At 38.8% G+C, this 23,133-nt stretch overlaps 1 protein-coding gene across 1 annotated transcript in view; it reads right to left on the bottom strand.

Moving 5' to 3' along the window:
* The window catches only part of RNF151 (ring finger protein 151), an 81,177-nt gene that overhangs the window by 26,859 nt on the left and 31,185 nt on the right, over positions 1-23,133 (bottom strand). Inside the window, exon 3 of the mRNA XM_044088893.1 lies at positions 20,447-20,592. Coding sequence (XP_043944828.1) covers positions 20,447-20,592 — 146 coding nt within the window. The remainder of the gene's footprint in view (positions 1-20,446; positions 20,593-23,133) is intronic.

Raw genomic sequence — 23,133 nt, 5'->3', positions numbered from 1 at the left:
ATTTTGTGATACTACAGATATACAGCAGAGCCAATAGCAAATGGTCAGACAATTGCTTACTACTGCACTTGCAATGTAAATATATATATATATATATATATATATATATATATATATATATATATATGTTCATAGGTAGGTACTAGGCTATTAGCCCTAGGGCATATATAAGCCTAGCCAAACAGTACCCTGGCTTTTGCCACCCAAGAAAATTATTTTCCTGTACCCCTGCCGAGCAGAGCCACAGAAGTGATCCCTGGGGTGAATTTCCTATCTCCCATCCAATCATCAAGATTTTTCTTGAAGAGTGCTAATAAGGAGCTTTGTTTGATATAGATAGGTAGTTTGTACCAGAGTATGGGAAGTCTCTGGGACAGGAATCTATCCCTCCGGCATGTTCTGTTTAATGTGGTAACAAGGTTCAGGTCCCTAGAGAATGCAACTCGGCAGGATTGGGATTTCTTTAAGTGTAGCATGTCCAACAGCTCTGGATTTGACATAGCTTTGTATGTTAGGCAGAGATCACCTCTGAGTAGGTGATATGCGACAGAGTAAAGCTGGAGTTTTTTGAGACGGTCCGAGTAGGGCATCTGTTTGAGGCTGATAATCCTCTTTGTGAGGTATTTCTGTGGCCTTTACAGTTGTAGATTTCTTGTAAGGTACATACCAAAAGGAGCATTGTACTCTATAATGGGTCTAATGAGTGATGAGTAGAGGGGAACAATGACCTCTCTTTTCCTGGATGAGAAACCTTTTGTGATGAGGTGTGCCACGTAAAAGGATTTCCTGACTACTGTGGCGATGTGATTATCAAAGGAGAGACTACTGTCCACCTGTGTCCCAAGGTCTCTTATCACACTTTCAGTGTTAAGTAGACTACCACCTATGTGGTAGTTCATGGGTGCAGAGTTTTTACCAAAAGAGATGACAATGCACTTTTTGGCATTGAGCTTGAGGCCATGGCTTTGACACCAGGCATCTGTCTCAGTGAGGCCCTTTTGTAGGATGTCCGCATAGTTAGGAGTTTTGATTATGGCTCCTAGTTTGCAGTCATCTGCGAACTTTGTTAGCCAAAGATGTTCTGTGTTAGCCTGTACTTCAGAGAAGTAGATACCAAACAGGAGAGGACCTAAGACTGAACCCTGTGGTACCCCACTTGTCACTGGCCTGAAGTTGGATGTAGAGTCTGCTACTTTCAGAGTGTGCATTCTGTCAGTGAGTCAGTTGGCAACCCATCTTGTGACATAGGGATTTCTACCTAGTTTAGTCAGTTTATCTATAATTCCAGAGTGGGGGATGGTGTTGAAAGCCTTGGCGTGATCTAGATTGGCTGTGTGGACCACCTTACCCTCATCTACGGCTTTGGTGACTGCTTCAAAGAAGTCTATTAGGTTTAGGAGACATGATCTGCCTTTTACAAACCTGAACTGGGTAGAGTCCAAAGATTGGAGATTACCAATGTCATTGTTTATAAGTTCCATGATGATACGTTCAATAGCCTTGCAGACCAGGCTCATCAGGCTAATTGGGCAGTAGTTTCTGGGGTCCATGGTGGCTCCCCCTTTGTGGAGTGGGATAATCATTGCTGTGCATCATTCATTGGGCACAAAGCCTGAGGTGAGGCTATGATTGAACATGGTACTTAGGTGGGATGCCAGTTCATTCTGTAGTTCATCTAAAACACAGCCTGGGATGCTGTCAGGTCTGATGGATGCTGTGTTCTTGGCTTTGGAGAGTGTGGTTTTTACCTGTGCAGCTGTGATTACAGGAACTTTGCATTATTCCAGTATAGAGATGGGCATTTTAGGGGGTGAGAGAGGGGTAAACTTAGCACTGAATCTATCTGCCAGGATGTTGGCAATATCATATGTTCATAGGTTCATAGGTAGGTACTAGGCTATTGGCCCAAGGGCCTACGGACACCTAGCCAACAAGGTTCCCTGGCTTACGCCACCCAAGAAAGCTATTTTCCTGTGCCACTGTTGAGCAGTGACACAGAAGTGATCCCCGTGGTGTATTTCCTATTTCCCATCCACTCATGAAGATTTTTCTTGAAGAGTGCAAATGAAGAACTTTGCTTGACATAGATGGGTAGCCTGTTCCAGAGTATGGGAAATCTTTGGGACAGGAATCTATCCCTCCGGCATGTCCTGTTTATTGTGGTGACAATGTTTAGGTCCCTAGAGCATGTAGCTCAGAGGGATTGGGATTTCGTTAGGTGTAGCATGTCCAACAGCTCTGGGTTTGACATAGCTTTATATGTTAGGCAGAGATCACCTTGGAGTAGGCGATATGCTACGGAGTAAAGCTGGAGTTTTTTGAGGCCGTCAGTGTAGGGCATTTGTTTGAGGCCAGTAATCCTCTTTGTGAGGTACTTCTGTGGCCTTACCAGCTGCTGCAGATGTCTTGTGAGGTACATTTCAAAAGGGGCGCTGTACTCTATAATGGGCCTAATGAGTGTCGAGTAGAGGGGAACAATGACCTCTTTTTTTCCTGGATGAGAACCCTTTTATGATGAGGTGTGCCACGTAGAAGGACTTCCTGATTACTGTGGTGATGTAAGGTTGTATATAAGAATTCACATTCCTTTAAGAAATTGTTGGAATATAAAGACCCTTGTAAATCCACGAGGAATAGGAAGGGTACATTTAAATGTGGGCATTGTGCACAATGTGGCAACATTATTGACAATGAAAAATTTTTTTAGAAAGTAGACAAAGGTGGATCATTAGTAATGACTATTTTAATTGTGAGACCAAGGGAGTGGTTTATTTAGGATTATGCTCAGAATGTAATTCTTTCTATGTGGGGAAAATGGAGAGAATATTAAAAAGGAGGATTTATGAGCATAAATATGAAATTTCCATAAAAAAAGAAACAAATGCTTTATATAAGCATACCACAGTCTGTCCCAATGCTAAATTTTATTTTATGGTCCTAGAACAAGTTAAGAAGGATGTGAGGGGTGGGTTGTGGGAAGAGTATTTGGAATTTAGAGAGCTATGGTGGCAAATTTCCCTTGATGCCACTACCCCCAGGTCTTAATGAATTTATTTCTATTGTACCACTTTTAAAATTAAAAGCAGGAAATTTATAAACTTTTAATATGTAATTTATAATATAACCAGTAGATGACAGGCTATTCTTATTTAATCATTTTTTAAGAAATTTTACATACATATATGTCATTTCATCTATTTATTTATGATGAATTTGATTTTTTTCTTTAAAAGTGTCATTACAAATTTTAAGTTGAATTTTATATTGAATTTTATTAATTTATGGAAGGGTTAGATAATAAATTATATGTGTATTAATTTATGTGCTTTATATTGAGCATTATTATTGACTTAGCAGAGGTGTGTGCTTTTTAAAGAATTTCTGTAAATTAATTCCTTAATTCATGAACTGGTGTGATTGGTTATTTTGTATTCAATTAATGTATAAAAGGTTCAATATTTTAGTCAGAGGTTATCTGAAGAAGTCAGTGTATTAGGACGAAAACGCAGTTTTATTTAAAGGCGTTAACGTTGATGTGGTTGTCGTGACTTTTGTGGATTACTGAATAAATCACCTTTATCCAGTTTTCTCCAGCAGTTTTGGGGCTTTTTTTCAGTTTTTAGTTTCTTCGTTGTGACATTTTCCTTTGGTTTGGTTACTGTGGCGATGTGACTATCAAAGGAGAGACTACTGTCCACCTGGGTCCCAAGGTCTCTTATCACGCATTCGGTGTTAAGTAGATTGCTGCCTATGTGGTTATCAGTTGGTTCTGTATATTTAGTGCCATTGTGCTGTAACTCAGAGCAGATCTGAGTGTTGCCATTGAGATTCTTGACATAGCTACAGAATGCTTTGTGGCTGTCTTTAGAATCAGTGGCGACTTTGTTTTCGTAACTAGCTTTGGAGGATTTTATGAGGGATCTCAGCTTCTTACTGATATATATATATATATATATATATATTCAATAATTGCTTAGCTCAGTAGAATCCTGTTTATTTATTTATTTCAGCGGAGGCCCAGGCAGAAAAGCTCCACATACAGTGCAATATAAATACATTACAGTCCAAAAACAATACTAGTCACATGAGGGATACTATACAAAAATAAGGTGATAGAATGTAAACTAGGTTACAAGATATGTTACACATCTGGACAATTCGATATAATTATATAATTATAGAAAATTTTAGTTATTCTAACATCATATACATAGCCTATGAGTAGATAAAGTGTACAAAAGTAGTATGTAGGTAGTACTAGTGTTTGATAGCTAAAGTAATGTAATCTGAATCTACACTTGTGATATGCAGATACTTAAAATCTGTCAGCTAAGATAATAGTTTCCCCTCTAAAGATACAAATGATCAAGCAAAATCCTTGGAACATTGCATCAGTTATTTACCATTATGGTATAAACCCACTACCATCACTCATTCCATGGACAGGGGGCATCCCCAAATGTTATTTTGAGTTTTGCTCATCTTAGGTCCTTCTTCAGGCTCTCAAAGGTCCTTCTTCACGCTCTCAAAGTCCTACTGTTCTGCTCTAATCCCTTTCCAAGGTAGCTCATTTGTTTTTACATGAACAATGGCATTAAGCTTCCACCTCATCCTTACCTCCCTGTTCTCCTTTTACTCACCGAAGATTAGAAGCATTTCCGTACCTTGTGAATTCTTTCCATGTCACCATTCTGTCAGTGTTTGCAATGGAGCTTCCCAGCATCCTTCTTAGTTTCTAGCTCTGATATCTGCCCACACTGGAGCTTCCCAGCATCCTTTTTAGTTTCTAGCTCTGATATCTGTCCACACTGGAGCTTCCCAGCATCCTTTTTAGTTTCTAGCTCTGATATCTGCCCACACTGGAGCTTCCCAGCATCCTTTTTAGTTTCTAGCTCTGATATCTGTCCACACTGGAGCTTCCCAGCATCCTTTTTAGTTTCTAGCTCTGAAATCTGTAGAGAAGAACTATTTTGATACAGGGAAGCATAACAAATGCAGGATGCTGCTGTTGGAGTGTTTCACCTCTTCTATACTATAGTTATTTTCCTAGCCCCCATATTTCAAATGTCCACTTGTACTGGTAATCTAAAAGTAGGTTTTGGTGCCGTTTATTGTCCTCAGTTTGAGAAGCAGTTCCCTGTGCTTTGACCAGCTTTGACTGTAGATGACCATTTTCCTCATTTTACTTTCTCAGCATAGCAACGTTCCTGAAGATGAGGCGACATTACATCTTCCAACATGTGTACTGGGAGGATACTATTCTGAGACCAGTGTACTGGATCCTTGCCATTTATTATCTTAGGGCTTCTCACAGCTGTTTTGCGTTCTTATTGCTGCCAGTTTGCCTTAAGATTTCAGCCTATTTCAGTTATCTTATACAAAAGACAATGTAGACTGAGCTGCAGTCATCTTTACTTCCAAGTCTGTTGCCAGCAGAGTATGTGGAGATACAGTCTGGGTCCCATTCTGCTGGAAACATGAGTGAATGCTGTGTGGTGAAGCTATGGATTTCCCATCTCTTCCATCACACTAATGCAACTTTAATATGCAAACTCTACATCATGGTAACCTTAGAAGGATGAAATATCCTAAGCAAAAACATATTAAATCCATCTTAAACTAAAATAGCCTTGTTTGAGAGAAAACACTTTCTGCATATTACACAGAGATCCGGCTTGTCTTTGGCTGTCTTAGTGTCAAACCTGATCTGGTTCCTGGTATATTATAGCTTAGCTTCTGTTTGGATTAACACGTTACCCTCACTTCTGATTGTGCTAGAACTGGAGGTAAGAGCTCCCAACATACACGCATTCTGTACAAAGTTAATTGATATCTGACTTATAATGATGGATAACAGTTTACTAAAAGTGCATTGTGTGTATACTCTAATACACAATCATAATGGGACTTTCTGATAACACTCCAAATTCTGACACTCCCAACTACTTCATGAAAGCATTAAAGCCCTACTTAAATAATTATATAATTTATATGTATATATTTATTTATTTTGCTGGAACCTCATATCAAATCTAGCCTTTACTCAGATTTAATTTCACCAGAGATAGGTAGTCTATTACCCATCATTTTCCGTAATATTCAGATCTTTTCCATTAAATTAGTTTTGCTTTCAAATAAAAATAATTTCTTGTGGATTTATTAACGAAAAGGAATACATTGCATTATATTGAAAGCAGGAGGTAATGAGCTTGTCTAGTCTGATTTTTAAGTGCATTTGAGATTGTCCATCCCCTCCATTACAATAATCCCTGTCACCCTTTTGCCACCTATACACTGAGATCCTAGGAGTACTTAGTCCCTGTAATTTGATCTATAATTTGATGACTGAGCCCCCCTTTATTTCTTTTCAAGATGGCCTCTTCACATCTTCTGATGTGATCTTGTACAGCAAAAGTCTCATCTCTTCTCTCTAATGACAAGAACCATAGTTTTCTAGACTCTTATTATATTATTTCCTCATTATCCCATATGATCCTTTCTAATGGGTTTCCTCTGAATATCTTCCAGAAGCCTGATGTCCCTTTCTTTGTATGGCGTCTAGAATTGCACACAGTATTCAGGATATGGTCTAATCAAGCTCTTGTAGAGTCACAATATTATCTCTCTGCTGCTGGACTCTAACCCTCATGGATGCACAATCAGTATTCTATTTTATGTTGCCATTAACCTTTCACTCAACTGCTGGTGATCCGTTCCAGGTGTAATCAACACCCTCAGATTCTTTTCTTCATAGGTTCATAAAGGTACCCTGGCTTTCGCCATCCAAGAAAATTATTTTCCTGTGCCCCTGTCAAGCAGAGCCACAGAAGTGATCCCTGGGGTGAATTTCCTATTTCCCATTCAATCATCAAGATTTTTCTTGAAGAGTGCTAATGAGGAGCTATGTTTGACATAGATAGGTAGTCTGTTCCAGACTATGGGAAGTCTCTGGGACAGGAATCTATCCCTCCAGCATGTTCTGTTTATTGTGGTGACAGGGTTTAGGTCCCTAGAGCGTGTAGCATGGAAGGATTGGGATTTCTTTAAGTGGAGCATGTCCAAAAGTTCTGGGTTTGACATAGCTTTGTACATTAGGCAGAGATCACCTCTGAAGCTGGAGTTTTCTGAAAGGGTCTGAGTAGGGCACCTGTTTGATGCCAGTAATCCTCTTTGTGAGGTATTTCTGTGGCCTTTCCAGTTGTAGATGTCTTGTGAGGTACATATCAAAAGGGGCGTTGTACTCTATAATGGGCCTAATGAGTGATGAGTAGAGGGGAACAATTACCTAATTTTTTCTGGATGAGGAACCTTTTATGATCAGGTGTGCCATGTACAAGGATTTCCTGACCACTGTGGCGATGTGATTATCAAAGGAGAGACTACTGTCCACATGTGTCCCAAGGTCTCTTATCACACTTTCAGTGTTAAGTAGACTACTGCCTATGTGGTAGTTCATGGGTACAGAGTTTTTACCAAAGGGGATGACAATGCACTTTTTGGCATTGAGCTTGAGGCCATGGCTTTGACACCAGGTATCTATCTCAGTGAGGCCCTTTTGTAGGATGTCCACATTGTTAGGAGTTTCGATTATGGCTCCTAGTTTGCAGTCATCTGTGAACTTAGTTGGCCAAAGACCTTCTGTGTTAGCCTGTACTTCAGACAAGTAGATACCAAACAGGAAAGGTCCCAGGACTGAACCCTGTGGTACTCCACTTGTCACTGGTCTGAAGTCGGATTTGGAGTCTGCTACTTTCACAGTGTGGGTTCTGTCAGTAAGCCAGTTGGCAACCCATCTTGTGACATAGGGATTTCTACCTAGTTTAGTGAGTTTATCTATAATTCCAGAGTGGGGCATGTGTCAAAAGTCTTGGCGAGATCTAGATAGGCTGTGTGAACCACCTTACCCTCATCTAAGGCTTTGGTGACTGCTTCAAAGAAGTCTATCAGGTTTAGGAGACATGATCTGCCTTTTACAAGCCCGAACTGTGTGGGGTCCAGAGTTTGGAGATTACCAATGTCTTTGTTTATGAGTTCCATGATGATACGTTCTATGGCCTTGCAGACCAGGCTCATCAGGCTAATGGGGCGGTAGTTCCCGGGGTCTGTCGAGGCTCCCCCTTTGTGGAGTGGGATAACCGTCGCAGTGCGCCATTCAATGGGCACAAAACCTGAGGTAAGGCTATGACTGAACATGGTACTTAGGTGGGGTGCCAGTTCATTCTGTAGTTCATGTAGAATGCAGCCTGGGATGTTGTCAGGTCCCATGGATGCTGTGTTCTTGGCTTTGGAGAGTGAGGTTTTTACCTATGCAGCCATGATTACAAGAACTTTGCATTCTTCCAGTATAGAGATGGGCCCTTTAGTGGGTGAGAGGGGGGGTAAAGTTAGCACTGAACCTATCTGCCAGGATGTTGGCAATATCAGTTGTTTTTTGTATATTTAGTGCCATTGTGCTGTAACTCAGAGCAGATCTGACTGCTGGCATTGATATTCTTGACAGAGCTATAGAATGCTTTGTGGTTGTCTTTAGAATCAGTGGTGATTTTGTTTCCATAACTAGCTTTAGAGGATTTTATGAGGGATCTCAGCTTCTTACTGAGGCTGACCAGGGAGTTCCTCCAATCATGGGATTTTACTCTTTTTTGCAACAGTTTCTTCCTTCTGTTGTAGAGTTTGTTTATGGCAGAAGACCACCAGATTGGCTTCCTTTTTTTGGAGGATAGCATCTTGGTTCTGTTAGGGATAGCATGATCCATGCACTCGTGTAAGTTCTTATAAAATGTATTTGTGTAGGATTCAGCAGTCGTACCTCTATTGTCCATCTGCATGGATGTCGTGAAGTTTGCCACTTCTGTCTTAAGAAGTGTGAAGTTGGCTTTGGAGAAATTTTTTATGGTTGTTTCCCTAATGGGGGGTGGGGGCAGGATGTGGATGTCTAGGATGATTAGCTTGTGGTCGGATCTGACCAACGAGGAATTGACCTCTGGTGTGGAGCACCAGTCACCCATGTTGGTAATGACCAGGTCTAGGATATTGCCGCCCCTGCTGGGGGTGTGGATAAGTTGATCCAAGGTGTTGGAATTTATGAGTTCCAGAAAACATTGAGCAAAAGAGTTGGTACATGAGTAGTTTTCCCAGTTAATGGTGGAGTAGTTGAAATCACCAATTATTAGGATGTTGGGTTGTACCCTAATATTTTCCAGTGTATCAAGAAAAGAGGAGTGGGAATCCTGGGGCATGGTGGGGGGTCTGTTGCAAGCTACAGTTTGAATTGCAGTCTTGCCCAGAGTTAATTGCACTTGGATAATCTCGGATGTATTATGCTGAGCAGCTAGCTTGGAGGTGTGGACATCCTTAATGAATATGGACACGCCTCCACCTTTAGTGTTTCGTTCCGGGTTAGGCGGCCGAAAGGTGTGTTATGAATTATAGCCTGGTAATGCATGGGTGCTCTCTGAAGCTTTGAACCAAGTCTCTGTCACTGCACAGATGTCGATGTTCTCCATTTAAGTAGTGCCTCGAGTGAGTGCATTTTGAGGTTTAGACTTCTAGAATTGAGTAGTATTATCCTCATATTTTGCTTGCTTGTACCTGTTACAGTGGTCAATTTGTCATTTGAACCTTGCCTAAAAAAGGTGCTATAGGAGTGGCAAGAGCCTTTGCCAGTATCCAGAATCCCAAGGGCAACAGGTGCAGGCCATCTCTGGCAAAGCATTGTGGTCTGTTCATCATGTCATCCCAGCAGGCAGAAACTGGATTCTCTTAAAATGACACCAGAAGCTTAGCCAATTGTTGAAATCAATCATTTTGTCCTTGTACTGTGGTATCATTCTGGGTGATGGCAGGATGCTACTCAGGGCTAGGGTCATACCTGCCTGGGCTACAAGATCGGAGAACTCATCCATGTCTCTTTTCATGTAGTCCAGGGAGGTACATCTCAGGTCATTTACACCAACATGGACAATGACAGAGTCATATTTTTACTTGTTGTGGAGTGACCTGAGAGCATGCGTTATGTGGCGGATCCTGGCACCCGACAGGCACCTGACAGTAACTTTCTCCTTGTTTAGCCTGGTGAGTGGAACATCAGTATGCCTGACTATAGAGTCACCTATGACTAGAGTTTTGGGTACGTTATGCCTTATGGGCTGTAGTTGAGTGGCACAGAGAGAATTTTGTAGGAAATGTTAATAAAATTTCTAGAAGTCAGAGGCATAGAAATGGTGGGGAAAAAGGGGCAGTCATCTTGGGTAGGGACAACAGACATCTTACTGTTTTTTTTGGGTTTGTGGGCTATGTGTCATTTGGGTTGTGTTGGGGGAGGAGGTTGCTTGCATTTCTGCTTTGGAGGTCTCGGTTGTTTGGGCAGGTTTTTATTAAGAGGCTCTGCAAGTGTAGGCATGTGTTTATTTGCTTCTATGTGTGTGTTTTGGTGGTGTAGGTTGTCCCTACTTCTTTACCACAACTCCTGGATACAACTTCACATAAGGGTTGTTATGGCCTAAGTACAGTAAATTTAAATTTGCCTGCACCAAGCTTCCATTAATGTCTGTGTGCCCATTTGGTCAGCTTTTCCAAATCCCTCATTAGACTTTCCCCTCCATCCTCTACTTCTGCATCTCTCTCTCTCTCTCTCTCTCTCATATGGGTCTACCTGACATGGTCGACAAGCCATTTGATCGACTGTTATTTGGTCGACAATTCATTTGGTCGACAAGCAGTTTTATGTGGGGGCTTCGCCACCCCCAATGTGGGGCTGTGCCCCACCCCTAACTATATATATCAACTCCAGGGTTGCACAACATTGGGGAGGGGGGCAAATCTGCCTATCAACCAAATGAATTGTCGACCAAATAAAAGTCGATCAAATGGCTTGTCGACCATGTCAGGTAGATCCATATATATATATATATATATATATATATATATATATATATATATATATATATATATATATGTGTATAGATATATATATATATACCCTTGGTTGTTCCCGTTCTATCCCCCCTCAGATATGTCTGGGAGAAACACACTGAAGAGTACTGGGCCCAGGACTTGCCCCCGCAGTTCTCCACTTTCACTTTTCTTATTCCTCACTTTGTACTCCTCACCACAGCCTTCTGTATCCTGTCACTCAACATTGCAAGAACCCAGTTCCTCAGTCTTGGTCATGCCCACAACCTCTCTAGTATTCCTGCCAGTAACCTGTAAAGCACTGAGGGAAACACAAACATGAAATTTGATTGTTAGCTTCCTACAGTCATGAGCTTGTGGTGGTAACCATCCTGGGACTGTTGCCTTCTAGCAAAGGTGAATCTAGGACTTTTGATGCCCAGAGCAGGGCAAGCCCCTTATTGGTGCCCCCACATTCTTCAGACTGAATGGCAAAAAAAAAAAAAAAACAGTAAGATGTCTGTTGTCGCTACCCAAGACGACTGCCCCTTTTTCCCCACCATTTCTATGCCTCTGACTTCTAGAAATTGTATTAACATTTCCTACAAGATTCTCTCTGTCGCTAATCTAGTCAGGATGAAGCAGACAAACATTCATGGGCTCTGTGCAAGTAGCTTTATTATATACAAACATATCATAAACGGGGCTAGGTAACTTTAACTTATAAACTTACTAGCTATCATACACATAGATGTTCACACTCTGGCTGCACCTTCAAAATGGTACTGAAGCTACCACGTACTTGGTGTTTATATTCAGGTACACACCTTGGAAATGCTTCTTAAAGGTACAGCACACCTGTTCCCCCTCTTTTAGAAACGAGTTATCCATTATTGATGTGATTGACTGACATGCAATTATTTTCATCATGTAATTACACAGAATTAGATTTATATATATATATATATATATATATATATATATATATATATATATATATATATATATATATATATATATATATATATATATATATATATATATATATATATATATATATATATATATATATATATATATATATATATATACAACTATGTCCAGGTTGCTGTGTATTTCTTGGAACATGCAAACACTATTGCCAAACGTTCTTCCTCAATCTGAGCATATTGGATTTCAGTTTGGGTAAGTGTTCTAGATGCATTGGCTACTGGCCTGCCCTCCTGAAGAATAACTGCACCTAAACCAAATTTTGAAGCATCGCAGGAAAGAGTTACTGGTTTGTTGACATCATAGTATCTTAATGTTGGTGGGGTAACAATTTTCTGCTTAAGATCTTCAAATGCTTTCTGGTGCTGTTCTAGCCATGACCATGTAACATTATTATGTGTGAGCTCTCTCAAAGGCGCTGTGAACTCACTAAAGTCTGATATAAACTTGCCTAAATAGTTGACCATACCAAGAAAATGCTGTAGAGCTTTCCCATTATCCAGCTCTGGCATCTCAAGAATGGTTAAATCACAGTGGGTAAACAAGTGGAACCAAGGAACTGTAGAAAGACAACCACTTGAAGGTGGTGTCCAGGAACACAAGATACCAGGTGTCCTCAGTAAAAATGCTTTAATGCAAAGCCAAAATCCACAGCAGCAACTGATTTTTGATAAAGTCTGCTATGGTAGCAGACAAAAGCGCTTATCCAACATTTTGTTCTTGTAGCTGTGCTGCTTTTTGTAAATTGTATTGGTTGCTGCTGTGGATTTTGGCTTTGCATTAAAACATTTTTACTGAGGACACCTGGTATCTTGTGTTCCTGGACACCTCCTTCAAGTGGTTGTTTTTCTACATCTCAAGAATGGTTGCTTGCTAGGATGGGTCAGGTATCAAGCCAAGGCTAGTAAATAAATGACCTATAAATAAATGACCTACATATGTAACCTTTGGTAGTCTGAATGTGCATTTCAAAGTATTAAGCTTTAAGTTTACTTCACGTGCTCTGTCTAGAACTTTCTTAAGATTTCTGTCATGCTCTGCTTCAGCATTGCCTCCAATCAATAAATCATCTACTATTATAGCACAAGGATAACCTGAAAAAAAATGCTCCATTGCACACTGGAAGACTTCATTTGCAGAATTTATTCTAAATGGCATCCTAAGGAATTTGTATCTTCCAAATGGGGTACTGAATGTAGTCAGTAATGAAGATTTGCCATCAACCATCACTTGCCAAAATGAACTCTTTGCAACTAAGACAGAAAAAACAGTGGCATTCAGTATTAGAGCTGTGACTTCTTCAACTATACACATAGGATGATATGGTCTCTTTAATGCTTTGTTCAAATCTCTTGGGTTAATGCGTATTCTGATTTCATCTGAACCTTTTTTGTGAGCTGCTACCATGGACGACACCCATTTGGTAGGTTCTGTCACTGGACAAATCACACCTTTTGCTGCACCATTTTATCCAACCTGAGCTTTGACTTTATGCTGTATGGCTATTGGAACTCTTCTTGCTGGTCTGACCACTAGACTGATCTCTGGGTTTAATTTCATAGAATACACAACTGGAAGTTTGCGCAACTTGTCATCGAAAACATCAGCATATTCTAAAAAAATAGTGGTATTGAAGCTGGAACTGGGACATGTGCTTATCTGATGAACTCCTTTGTTAAAATAAAACAGGTTAATTCTCATACTGTCTCTGAGATCCAATAATGACTACGCAGGTCTTTGGACTACATAGAATAATAAGCTATAACAGTTCTTGGCCACATAACATGAAAGCACTACTGAGCCTTCAATGTGAATTTCTATACTTCCATAAGGAACAAGTTTAGCAAAACTGGTCACATTTAGTTGTTCACCAGCTCTCACCTGACCAAAAGTATCTGCAGACATAACATTACAATATGAACCAGTATCTACTTTGAGCTCGGTGGATTTACCATTGATCCAGACAGTACAAATCACTTCATTCTTTACCAATAAATCTACTGCATTAGTCCTCTCACCAATTATTGACACACCATCTACATAGAAAGCAGACTGTTGCAGTTCTATTTGATCAATTTGTTTTTTTGAATGACCCTTCTTTGCAACAGTGTGAGGCTTACTTGATTTATAAAATCTTTGAAAATGGCTCCATTTCTTACATTTGTGACTTGCTGACCAAATGCGACGCACTTTTCTCTTTAGGACACATGGTTGGCACCACAATTGCAACAGTTAACAATAAAGCTTGACTTGGGTTTTGCTGATTCACCCTTGCACTGCATTGAGCATGCTCCTTTAACTGAACTGGTCTTGGAACTTGCTGGAAGATAGTGAGTGCTCCCTGGAAAACCAACAAGGGCTGCAGCTGCCATGTGCTTAGGCCTGCTTTTGCTATTCACATGTTGCATACTATCCACGTTTGCTCTGGAGCCTGCTGAAACCATGCTCTTATCACTTACAAGCATATTTGTATGCCTTTCTGTAACTTCATGGATTTGACAAATCTCAGTAGCTTTGCTCTGCATTAAATCAATGTCATAAAGCAAAATCTTTCACAGCAGCACTATTAATACCACACACAAGCCTGTCCTTTATTAACTCATCTTTTAAATCACCAAACTTACATGTTTAAGCTTTGTTTCCCAGGTCAGTAATATAAGCTGCAAAAGTTTTCCCTTGCTTTTGATCTCTTTTGTAAAACAAATGCCTCTCTAATGTAACATTAGTCTGGGGGTTACACATTTCTCTGAATTTACGCTTCAAACACTCGGGGTCTTCCCTTGATTCAGCCTGCACAACAATATGATGAGTTTCCTCTTCACCTTCATACACTGCTGGTGCGTATACAAATGAACGCTCCCTTTCAGTAGCCTCTGACCCTGCTAGATTTAGGAAAATAAATGCCCTGGTGCATGTATCTTTATCAGAATGAGCTACTTGTATAAATATATCATACTCTTGCTCAAATATTCTCCAATTCTCTGCAACATTCTGAACAAATACAAGTGGTAGTAGTTTTCAAAATCCGTCTGCCATATTAACACATCTCAGTGAAGACTTACATCTCAGTGAAGACTTTTGCAAGTATGCATGAACACACACACATATACATGTGCCAGAAATTTATGTCAGTACTTGTAACTATGCCCAATAGGAGAACAAGCCTCTGTTTAACTGAACTTTGCGAAATAAGTCTCCCGGTACTGTACTGTAATAGTCTTGAAATCACTGTACTGTAAAAGTTACTTATCATTATAAGAAACATTTGAAGTAACTGCACTGTGCAAATAAACTGGGTAGAAGAAGGGTAGAGTAAGAAACATTTCAAAGTAACTGCACTTTATGAATAGACAGTACACAGCACACTGAATATTCCCCAGAATGGCTGCACTTTGCTAAATATCTCTGTACAGTGCAAGAAACACTCTGTAATGGTGACACTCTGCAAACAGACACACCCAGCACAAGAAACTTTTCAAAATGGCTGTATTTGACTGCACTTCATAAAATAGTTGCAGTTTGCATACAACAAACTCTTCAGAATAAATGCACAATAATAAACATTCACTGTAAGCACCTTTACACACTTTGAGATACTTTGAATAACACTAGTTATATACCATTCAGAGCTTTAACCAATGCAAAATAATAGTTTATGCCAAAACATGGTAATTTGCCAAAAAACCTGCAGTCACCTTACTTTGTTTATGCTTAATGTGCCCTTTTTGCCCTTTATAACATTCATTTTGCTAATTTAATCTCTTTTCATGCCCATTATATTTTCTTGTGCTCATTTTAACTCTAAAAATGCTTGTTTTGCAATTCTGAGGTAATTCTGAACCCTTTATAAGCTTTTCTGATGCTTGTTTATCAGATAATTTAAAATATTTCCTTTGATTAATGAGCTTTTTTATGCTTCTCATTTGCTTGATAAATGTTTCCGTGCTATTTGTTGGCTTAATAATGTGTTTTGTGCCCTTGTAATGCTCTGTTTTATCTTTTTTAATAAATAAATTATTTGTGCAAGTTTTCATTACCTTTTCATTACCTTTTCCTGCTCTCAGTTCACTTAGTTTGCCTTCACCGTTAACTCTGCACCTCATGGCTCTGAAATGCAGTCTCTGGAATCCCACTTCTGACACCAAGTTGCTCATCTAGTCAGGATGAAGTAGATGAACATTCATGGGTTCTGTTTAGGCAGCTTTATTATGTACAAACACATCATAAATGAGGCTAAGTAACTTTACCTTATAAACTAACTGAAGCTAGCATGTGCTTACTATTTATATGCATATATAAACCTTGGAAATGCTTATTAAAGGTACAACACGTTATTCTACATTCTCCATTACTTTCCCTACCACTAATGTTAACTAATAGACTTGATACTCCTCAGATTTTTTCTTTTACCCCTTGAGTCACCCAGTCCACATTTTTGCTCACCTCACACATGTGCAATCAGAAATAAATGAAACTCTCAAACACAAGCATTATCTGGGAGTAAAAAACATACTGAAAAGCATTTTTGCAAGACAGCAAACCCCATACAATCTCCCCAATGTAGGGGAAGGGAGTGGCAGGCTGCACACCCCCACTACTTCTACAAGCTAAATCTGAGGTCTCAACCTCATGGGGAAAGAGGAAATACCCAGTATACCAGCAATTAATTTTTCAAAGAAAAAGCCCACTGGTTGCACAATAGCAATTGTACAAATGAGTGTCAGCTGTGAGAGTTTCAAATATATGCTTGGTACCTCTTATTATATATTATTTCTCCCCATTGCGTGCCAGCCATCCGCCATCTATTTCTCAGGAGCTATCATACAGACAGCCATCAGTAGTTTTGTGGTTATGTCCATAACCACACCCCTGGGGGTTGACATGAGCACCCTTATCACTGTGGGGGCATTCCATGCCTTCCCCAAAATGTTAATGCTGACACACACACACACACACACACACACACACACACACACACACACACACACACACACACACACACACATGCTACAGTCACTGTCTTGGAACATCAGACCTATGTCAAGAGCAATTAAGGCTGACCAAGACTACCCTCCCCCTCCCCCAAAAATGGACTACTTGGCATAATCTGCTCACACCCATCCTCTTCTGTCCAGCTCTTCCATTGCTGAGCCTCTTGTCTAACACAGGTCAGCTGGATCGCACTCTGGCAGTTGGTGCAGAGGGTTAACACTATGAGCTGTAATTCCTGTCTTACAGAGTTTGAGTCTTTCAGTCCTCATTTGCCTAATGTATGACTTTGAGCAACTCACTTAACCAGACATTGCTTCTGGGTCTTCTCTGAAAAGGAACCGTGTGAACAGTGTGTGTACCTGGTTAACAAATGGGTATTATTAGTTAGAACTACAGAGATAGAAGGAATATATGTGTTTTGTTAATCTAGCTAGGCCTTTCTGCCTCCTAGTTTGTACTTGACCTGTTAATCACATAGCATACAAGTGAAAAATTGAAGGGTAGGGATTGGAGGACAAACAGTTATCATTTAATTATTTAATTAACTATAAGATTCATTGCTAGGAAGCAAAACAGCAATCATGCCAGACATCTCTTTCTAATGAGGCAAACTCACAGGTCTTTTAGAAGATGATAATTCTAACCTAGTTCTACTCAGTTACCTGATACCAGACAAAAGGGAGGTATAAATGAACAGAAATTTATAGTATTCAAACTTTTCATTCACTCAGATTTTTATTGGCAATTAAAATGCATGCACACCTTGAATGATTTCCAGTAAAAATAAAGCAATCACCAATGGCTAGTAAGATAATAACAAAACGATGGTCCTTGTTTCTTTATTACTGGGTTAATGACTATTTGCTGCTTTATTTAACCCTCCCTAATTGCTGCAGTAGTATTACAGTTCTGAAAACATTAAAAAAATTAAGGCTAAATGGACTCTTATTTGAAATTGCAAATTGGTAGACACTTATGTACATTTACTGTTATTCTTCCAGCAAGTGTAAACTTGAATATTAGATAAGTATGTAACCACCATGCAGCTCTTTAGTGCTTACCTGCTTATCATTTCTTAATTTCTATGAAAGTTAAACTGAAACATTTTCTTTAAGAGAAGACATATATTTTACTAGTATTAGATTGCAAAAAATCCATTTTTATGTATGATTCCATTAGGTACATTCACAAAGAACAAAGTAAAGTCCAGTGATTAGAAACTCTAGACAGGTATTAGTAAGTAGCAAACTTGTTTATTTAGAATACACAAAGCTTTCAGTGTGTTACATAACAAACTCCTATTCACATACATTTAAACTAAAATCAAGACACAGCCCAGTCAGAAGAGAACAACAAATTAACTGCAAATTCATATTTAAAGCCATAAAACACATTTTAAAAATATAAAATATGAGGTAGGGTGCTGACCTGAAACCTATGTGTATTCTAATAAACAAGTTTGATGCTTACTATTACCTGCGTAGCATTTATAATCACTGGACTTTACTTCATTCTTTGTGAATATTCTGTGTCTGCAGTGACAGTTAGCCTCGGAGCTACTCCTAGCTGTTTCTCCATTGGGAACATCCAAGAACAAAATGAATGGCAAACGTTAAAACAAGCCTGGATTTCACGAACACAGTCAGGCAATCAATCCTTGTAAAAAAAAAAAATGTATTCTATAAGCAAGAAACCTCTTAAAGGCCGTAATAAAATATAAGCACTTAAAAGTGCTACTAGTTAAGCGCTTTCATCTACTAAAGTTGTAGACTTCTTCAGAACAAGTAGCACTATAGACCAATCCATTTAAATACATTACTTTTGGCGCCAATGGGTACATTTGAAAAAATTAAAGCTGTAGCTGTCTAATTTCCATAAAATACTGTGCTTAATATAACACATATAAAATACAATGACAGTTTCACATATTATACTAAACCAAACCATCTTAAGAAATCATCAATCAAATAGGATGAAATCAACTATAAGGATGAACATTTTAAAACATCTATAAATAATTTATTACAACAAATAATCATGCCCAGGTTATTAAAATGGGCTTAATCGGAATGTTATCATTTAGTCCTGGGGAAGTCGTTGCATCCAATAGCAATTGCCATTTTACTTCCCTTGATCCCAGAATAGCCTTTATATTCCCACCTCGGGGGGCTTTCCGTAACCTGTTCAATGATACCAAATTTAAAACTATGATTATTCCCCCACTTCTCAATGTGCCTATATAAGGCATTAGTTTTATCCTGCTTCCTGATATATAAATGGTCGTAAGTCTGATTTTTGAGAGATCTATTTGAGACATTTATCAGTTTTTCCCATATAGTTTTGGCAAATAAGGATAGAACTACTGTTACATTTAAAACTGGCAACTGTAACACTAAACACGTGATTTATTTAGCTAAATGTATGGCATGTCCAGGATACTATATGGGAAAAACTGATAAATGCCTCAAACAGATCTCTCAAAAATCGGATTTATGACCATTTATATATCAGGAAGCAGGATAAAACTAATGCCTTATATAGGCACATTGAGAAGTGGGGGAATAATCATAGTTTTAAATTTGGTATCATTGAACAGGTTACAGAAAGCCCCCCCCCCGAGGTGGGAATATAAAGGCTATTCTGGGATCAAGGGAAGTAAAATGGCAATTGCTATTGGATACAACCACTTCTCCAGGACTAAATGATTACATTCCGATTAAGCCCATTTTAATAACCTGGGCATGATTATTTGTTGTAATAAATTATTTATAGATGTTTTAAAATGTTCATCCTTATAGTTGATTTCATCCTATTTGATTGATGATTTCTTAAGATGGTTTGGTTTAGTATAATATGTGAAACTGTCATTGTATTTAATATGTGTTATATTAAGCAATAGTATTTTACGGAAATTAGACAGCTACAGCTTTAATTTTTTCAAATTTACCCATTGGCGCCAAAAGTAATGTATTTAAATGGATTGGTCTATAGTGCTACTTGTTCTGAAGAAGTCTACAACTTTAGTAGATGAAAGCGTTTAACTAGTAGCACTTTTAAGTGCTTATGTTTTATTATACCTTTTAAGAGGTTTTTGACTTATAGAATAAAAAAAAATTTTTACAAGGATTGATTGCCTGACTGTGTTCGTGGAATCCAGGCTTGTTTCAACATTTGCCATTCATTTTGTTCTTGGTTGTTGTTGGGAAAACGTTGTGTTTTGTATCCATTGGGAACATGCCTGTTTGCTATTTCAAGTAAAGCAGTCCATGTTAGGCTGCATTTTACTGCTTTGTACATTAATCAAAGCTGTTAATGTGCTTATGTGTTTCACTAATATTCCATATTCATATATCAGAAATTGTATAGATAAGTATATTCCCAAAGGAAAGGATGAAATGACTAGGAACTGATATTCGATCCAGCAGGTAAAACGTATCATTACGATGTCTCTATGGAAATGCAGCCTCAATTTTCAGTTACAGTTGCTCTCCTACCTTTTTTTCAGGTATCTCAGTAACATAATTCTGCTTAATGTAGTACAGACTCCAGTTTTAGCAGTGAAATAACTTACCCTCTCAGCCACTGCAATATGCACTTCTTACAGAAGACATGGCCACAGTACATCCGCACTGGATACTTGAAGACACCATGACACACGCTACAGATGAAGTCATGAGTAGGAGGGTCAACAAACTGATCAGTATCGTAGCCACCACTCTATAACAACAAACAAACATTTATTACATATTACAGATTTTATAATGTTTTCAGACTTTATATGACTAGCGGTGTTTATTTCCTCATTTTGGAATTAATTCTGTTCGGAAAGCATTTCCACTTATTTTTGTCATATGACGGCATAATGGCTTAGATTTCCTATGAGATGCTTCTGACGTCATCTGATGCTGATTAATACAAATAAATCTCCCCACCCCTACCTGGGACATACCCCTGTGATAAACATGGATACTAAAATCCATTAATATAAGGATGCTCTGTTTTGGTGGCATTTTGACAGTTATTGTAATGCAAAACGGAAGCTGTGGCCCTCCTTGCTGTTTACTTGAATAAATATTAAAGACATTGTGCCATTTTTTGGAGGTACCAGGCAAATTAGATTGCTGCTTTTGTCACCTTTTCTCCATCTCCCCAAAACACATCCTGTCACTCAATTCCTGTTATTTTGAAATACTTGCCATTTGGCATAATGCTAAAAACAGGCAGAACTTTCTAACTTTTCATACCGTATTCATTATGTACTGACAAAACATTTTTATAACAAAGTTTTGAATTTGCTAAGAAACCATAAATCATAATGCATCACAGGAAGTGCTTTTTACAAGGCTTATATCTTCAATTATCTGAATGTAAGACAGAAATAGATTTACTGCCTGACACATGAACCAAAACTCCATTAATCTGAGAAGACCACAAACAGAGCATAATTTGTAACATCATCTTGTACTGTTCTTACCATAATAAAATTAAAAGGCTTTCTGTCACACACTGGTTTCAGTTAAACACAGCTTTTCCAAAACGTAGATGTTTTCCCAGAAATTTGGATGTACAGTCCAAGAGATTAGTACCATCCATGTGAACCCAGTAAACGTTAGTATGACTTCTCAGTCCTTTAGTACAGAATGAGACGTTACATCAGTTAGAAGCATCAGGCCCCTAACCATGACATGCTTTTTAGAAACCCCCAGCACTTCCCTAGTGCTGGAAATTTTCCCTGTTCTCTGTATTGTCTGTACGTACAAAGTGACTCCACAGAATGAAAACACATGTCACCACATGCCTATTTTTCTGGAAACATAACAATGTCATGAAATAATGCAGGTCACGGTTGCAGTTATGGATTGTTCTTTAAGGTCGTGACATGATTGCACAGAAAGAGCTGTGAATATGAGTGAATTACAACGATGATACAGAGTCTGTGCTTAGCAGATGATGGAATTCTGGAATGGTTGCAGTTAGTCAGGTTATATCATACAGCTGTTGTCACATGGTTTCCCTGAGTACACAAACGTCCTTTGGGTCCTGCTGCTTAACTGGCCAGCCAGCTGTGTCAGCAGAAGTTTTCTAAGTAAGGTAACAAATACTGACTTTTAAAAATCTGTAAAGTCAAGGATAGTCAGTTATGAGTGTTTGTCTTTGATTTCATGATGTCACAGCACTTAGCCGGGAACATACCTCTTAACTTCTTAGTGTAAGAAATATGAGCAAAGCCAAAAATAATGGGGGTGACAAAGGCCCTAAACTACGAACAATTTTTAAATATTAAGTTGTTAGAATGACAGGACTTGCATTAGCATGTGTTTTCTGAAGACACTCAGATCCATAAATTTGCCTGCAGTTTTTTTAAAGTATTATTCTCTGCCATAGATCGTAAAACCCTTTCTACACCTGTCTTTTAAGTTACTTTTCTGATCATTCAAGGAAGGGTGAAATGAGTCACTATTCTCTTTGATGTGATCAAACTGATGAGGGCAGACAGTGCAGCATCAGCAGAAGAGAAAGCATAGCAGGTGTCATGGAAGAGCAAGTCGGGCACTGATTTACGCTTGGGGAGATTATCATGTCAATATCGTTTTGCTTCCAGGCAGTTCTGCAGGCTAAGCTACCTTAATGAAGGTGCAGGTCATAGGTTAAAACCTTTTAGTTCTTGAAATCTCAGAGCTTTCAGCACACTTAGATTTGTTGTGGTTTGACTTCACTCGTACAGTGGTTCCTTTCATCAGTTTTTGGGATTTTGATATCACTCATTTGAATTTATTTTGACTCAGTTGTTGGTGTATTCTGCATGTGGTCTGCACCCTTTGTCACTTGCTTCTAAATGCGTGTAAAAACTGTGACTTGGGATGATTTCTTCTGCACAGAATCATAATTCTTCATTAGCTTATAAAGTAAAAAAAAAAAATATTGAAAAACTGCATTAGAAGAAAGCTTAGTTTCATTGGGACCCAGCAGGTGAACCCCCCCCCCCCCACCATCAAAAAAGCAGCAGACACCTTGCCCATATTTCTATCATCTGATCCAGCCACTACACATTCCTGCAATTCCCTTTCACAGATGTTTTATTTTGCTGTTTTTTCTAAATGGTTCGTGAACATAGCATTTTGTTGTCTGATAACCGTGTAACTGTGTCTCGTCTTCCGCAGTGCTTAATAGAGTAAATACATTGCTTATTTCATTAATTAACTAGTTGCTTGTTGTGCTGCAGACCTTAGCTGTCAGCTATCCTTGGTTTTCAAGAAC

The sequence above is a fragment of the Protopterus annectens genome, chromosome 12.part0, assembly GCF_019279795.1.
Source record: "Protopterus annectens isolate FY-2018-M chromosome 12.part0, PAN1.0, whole genome shotgun sequence".
NCBI classification, from domain to species: Eukaryota; Metazoa; Chordata; order Ceratodontiformes; family Protopteridae; genus Protopterus; species Protopterus annectens.
Note: the sequence above shows the minus strand (reverse complement) of the source record. Positions and strands in the feature narration are given on the sequence as shown.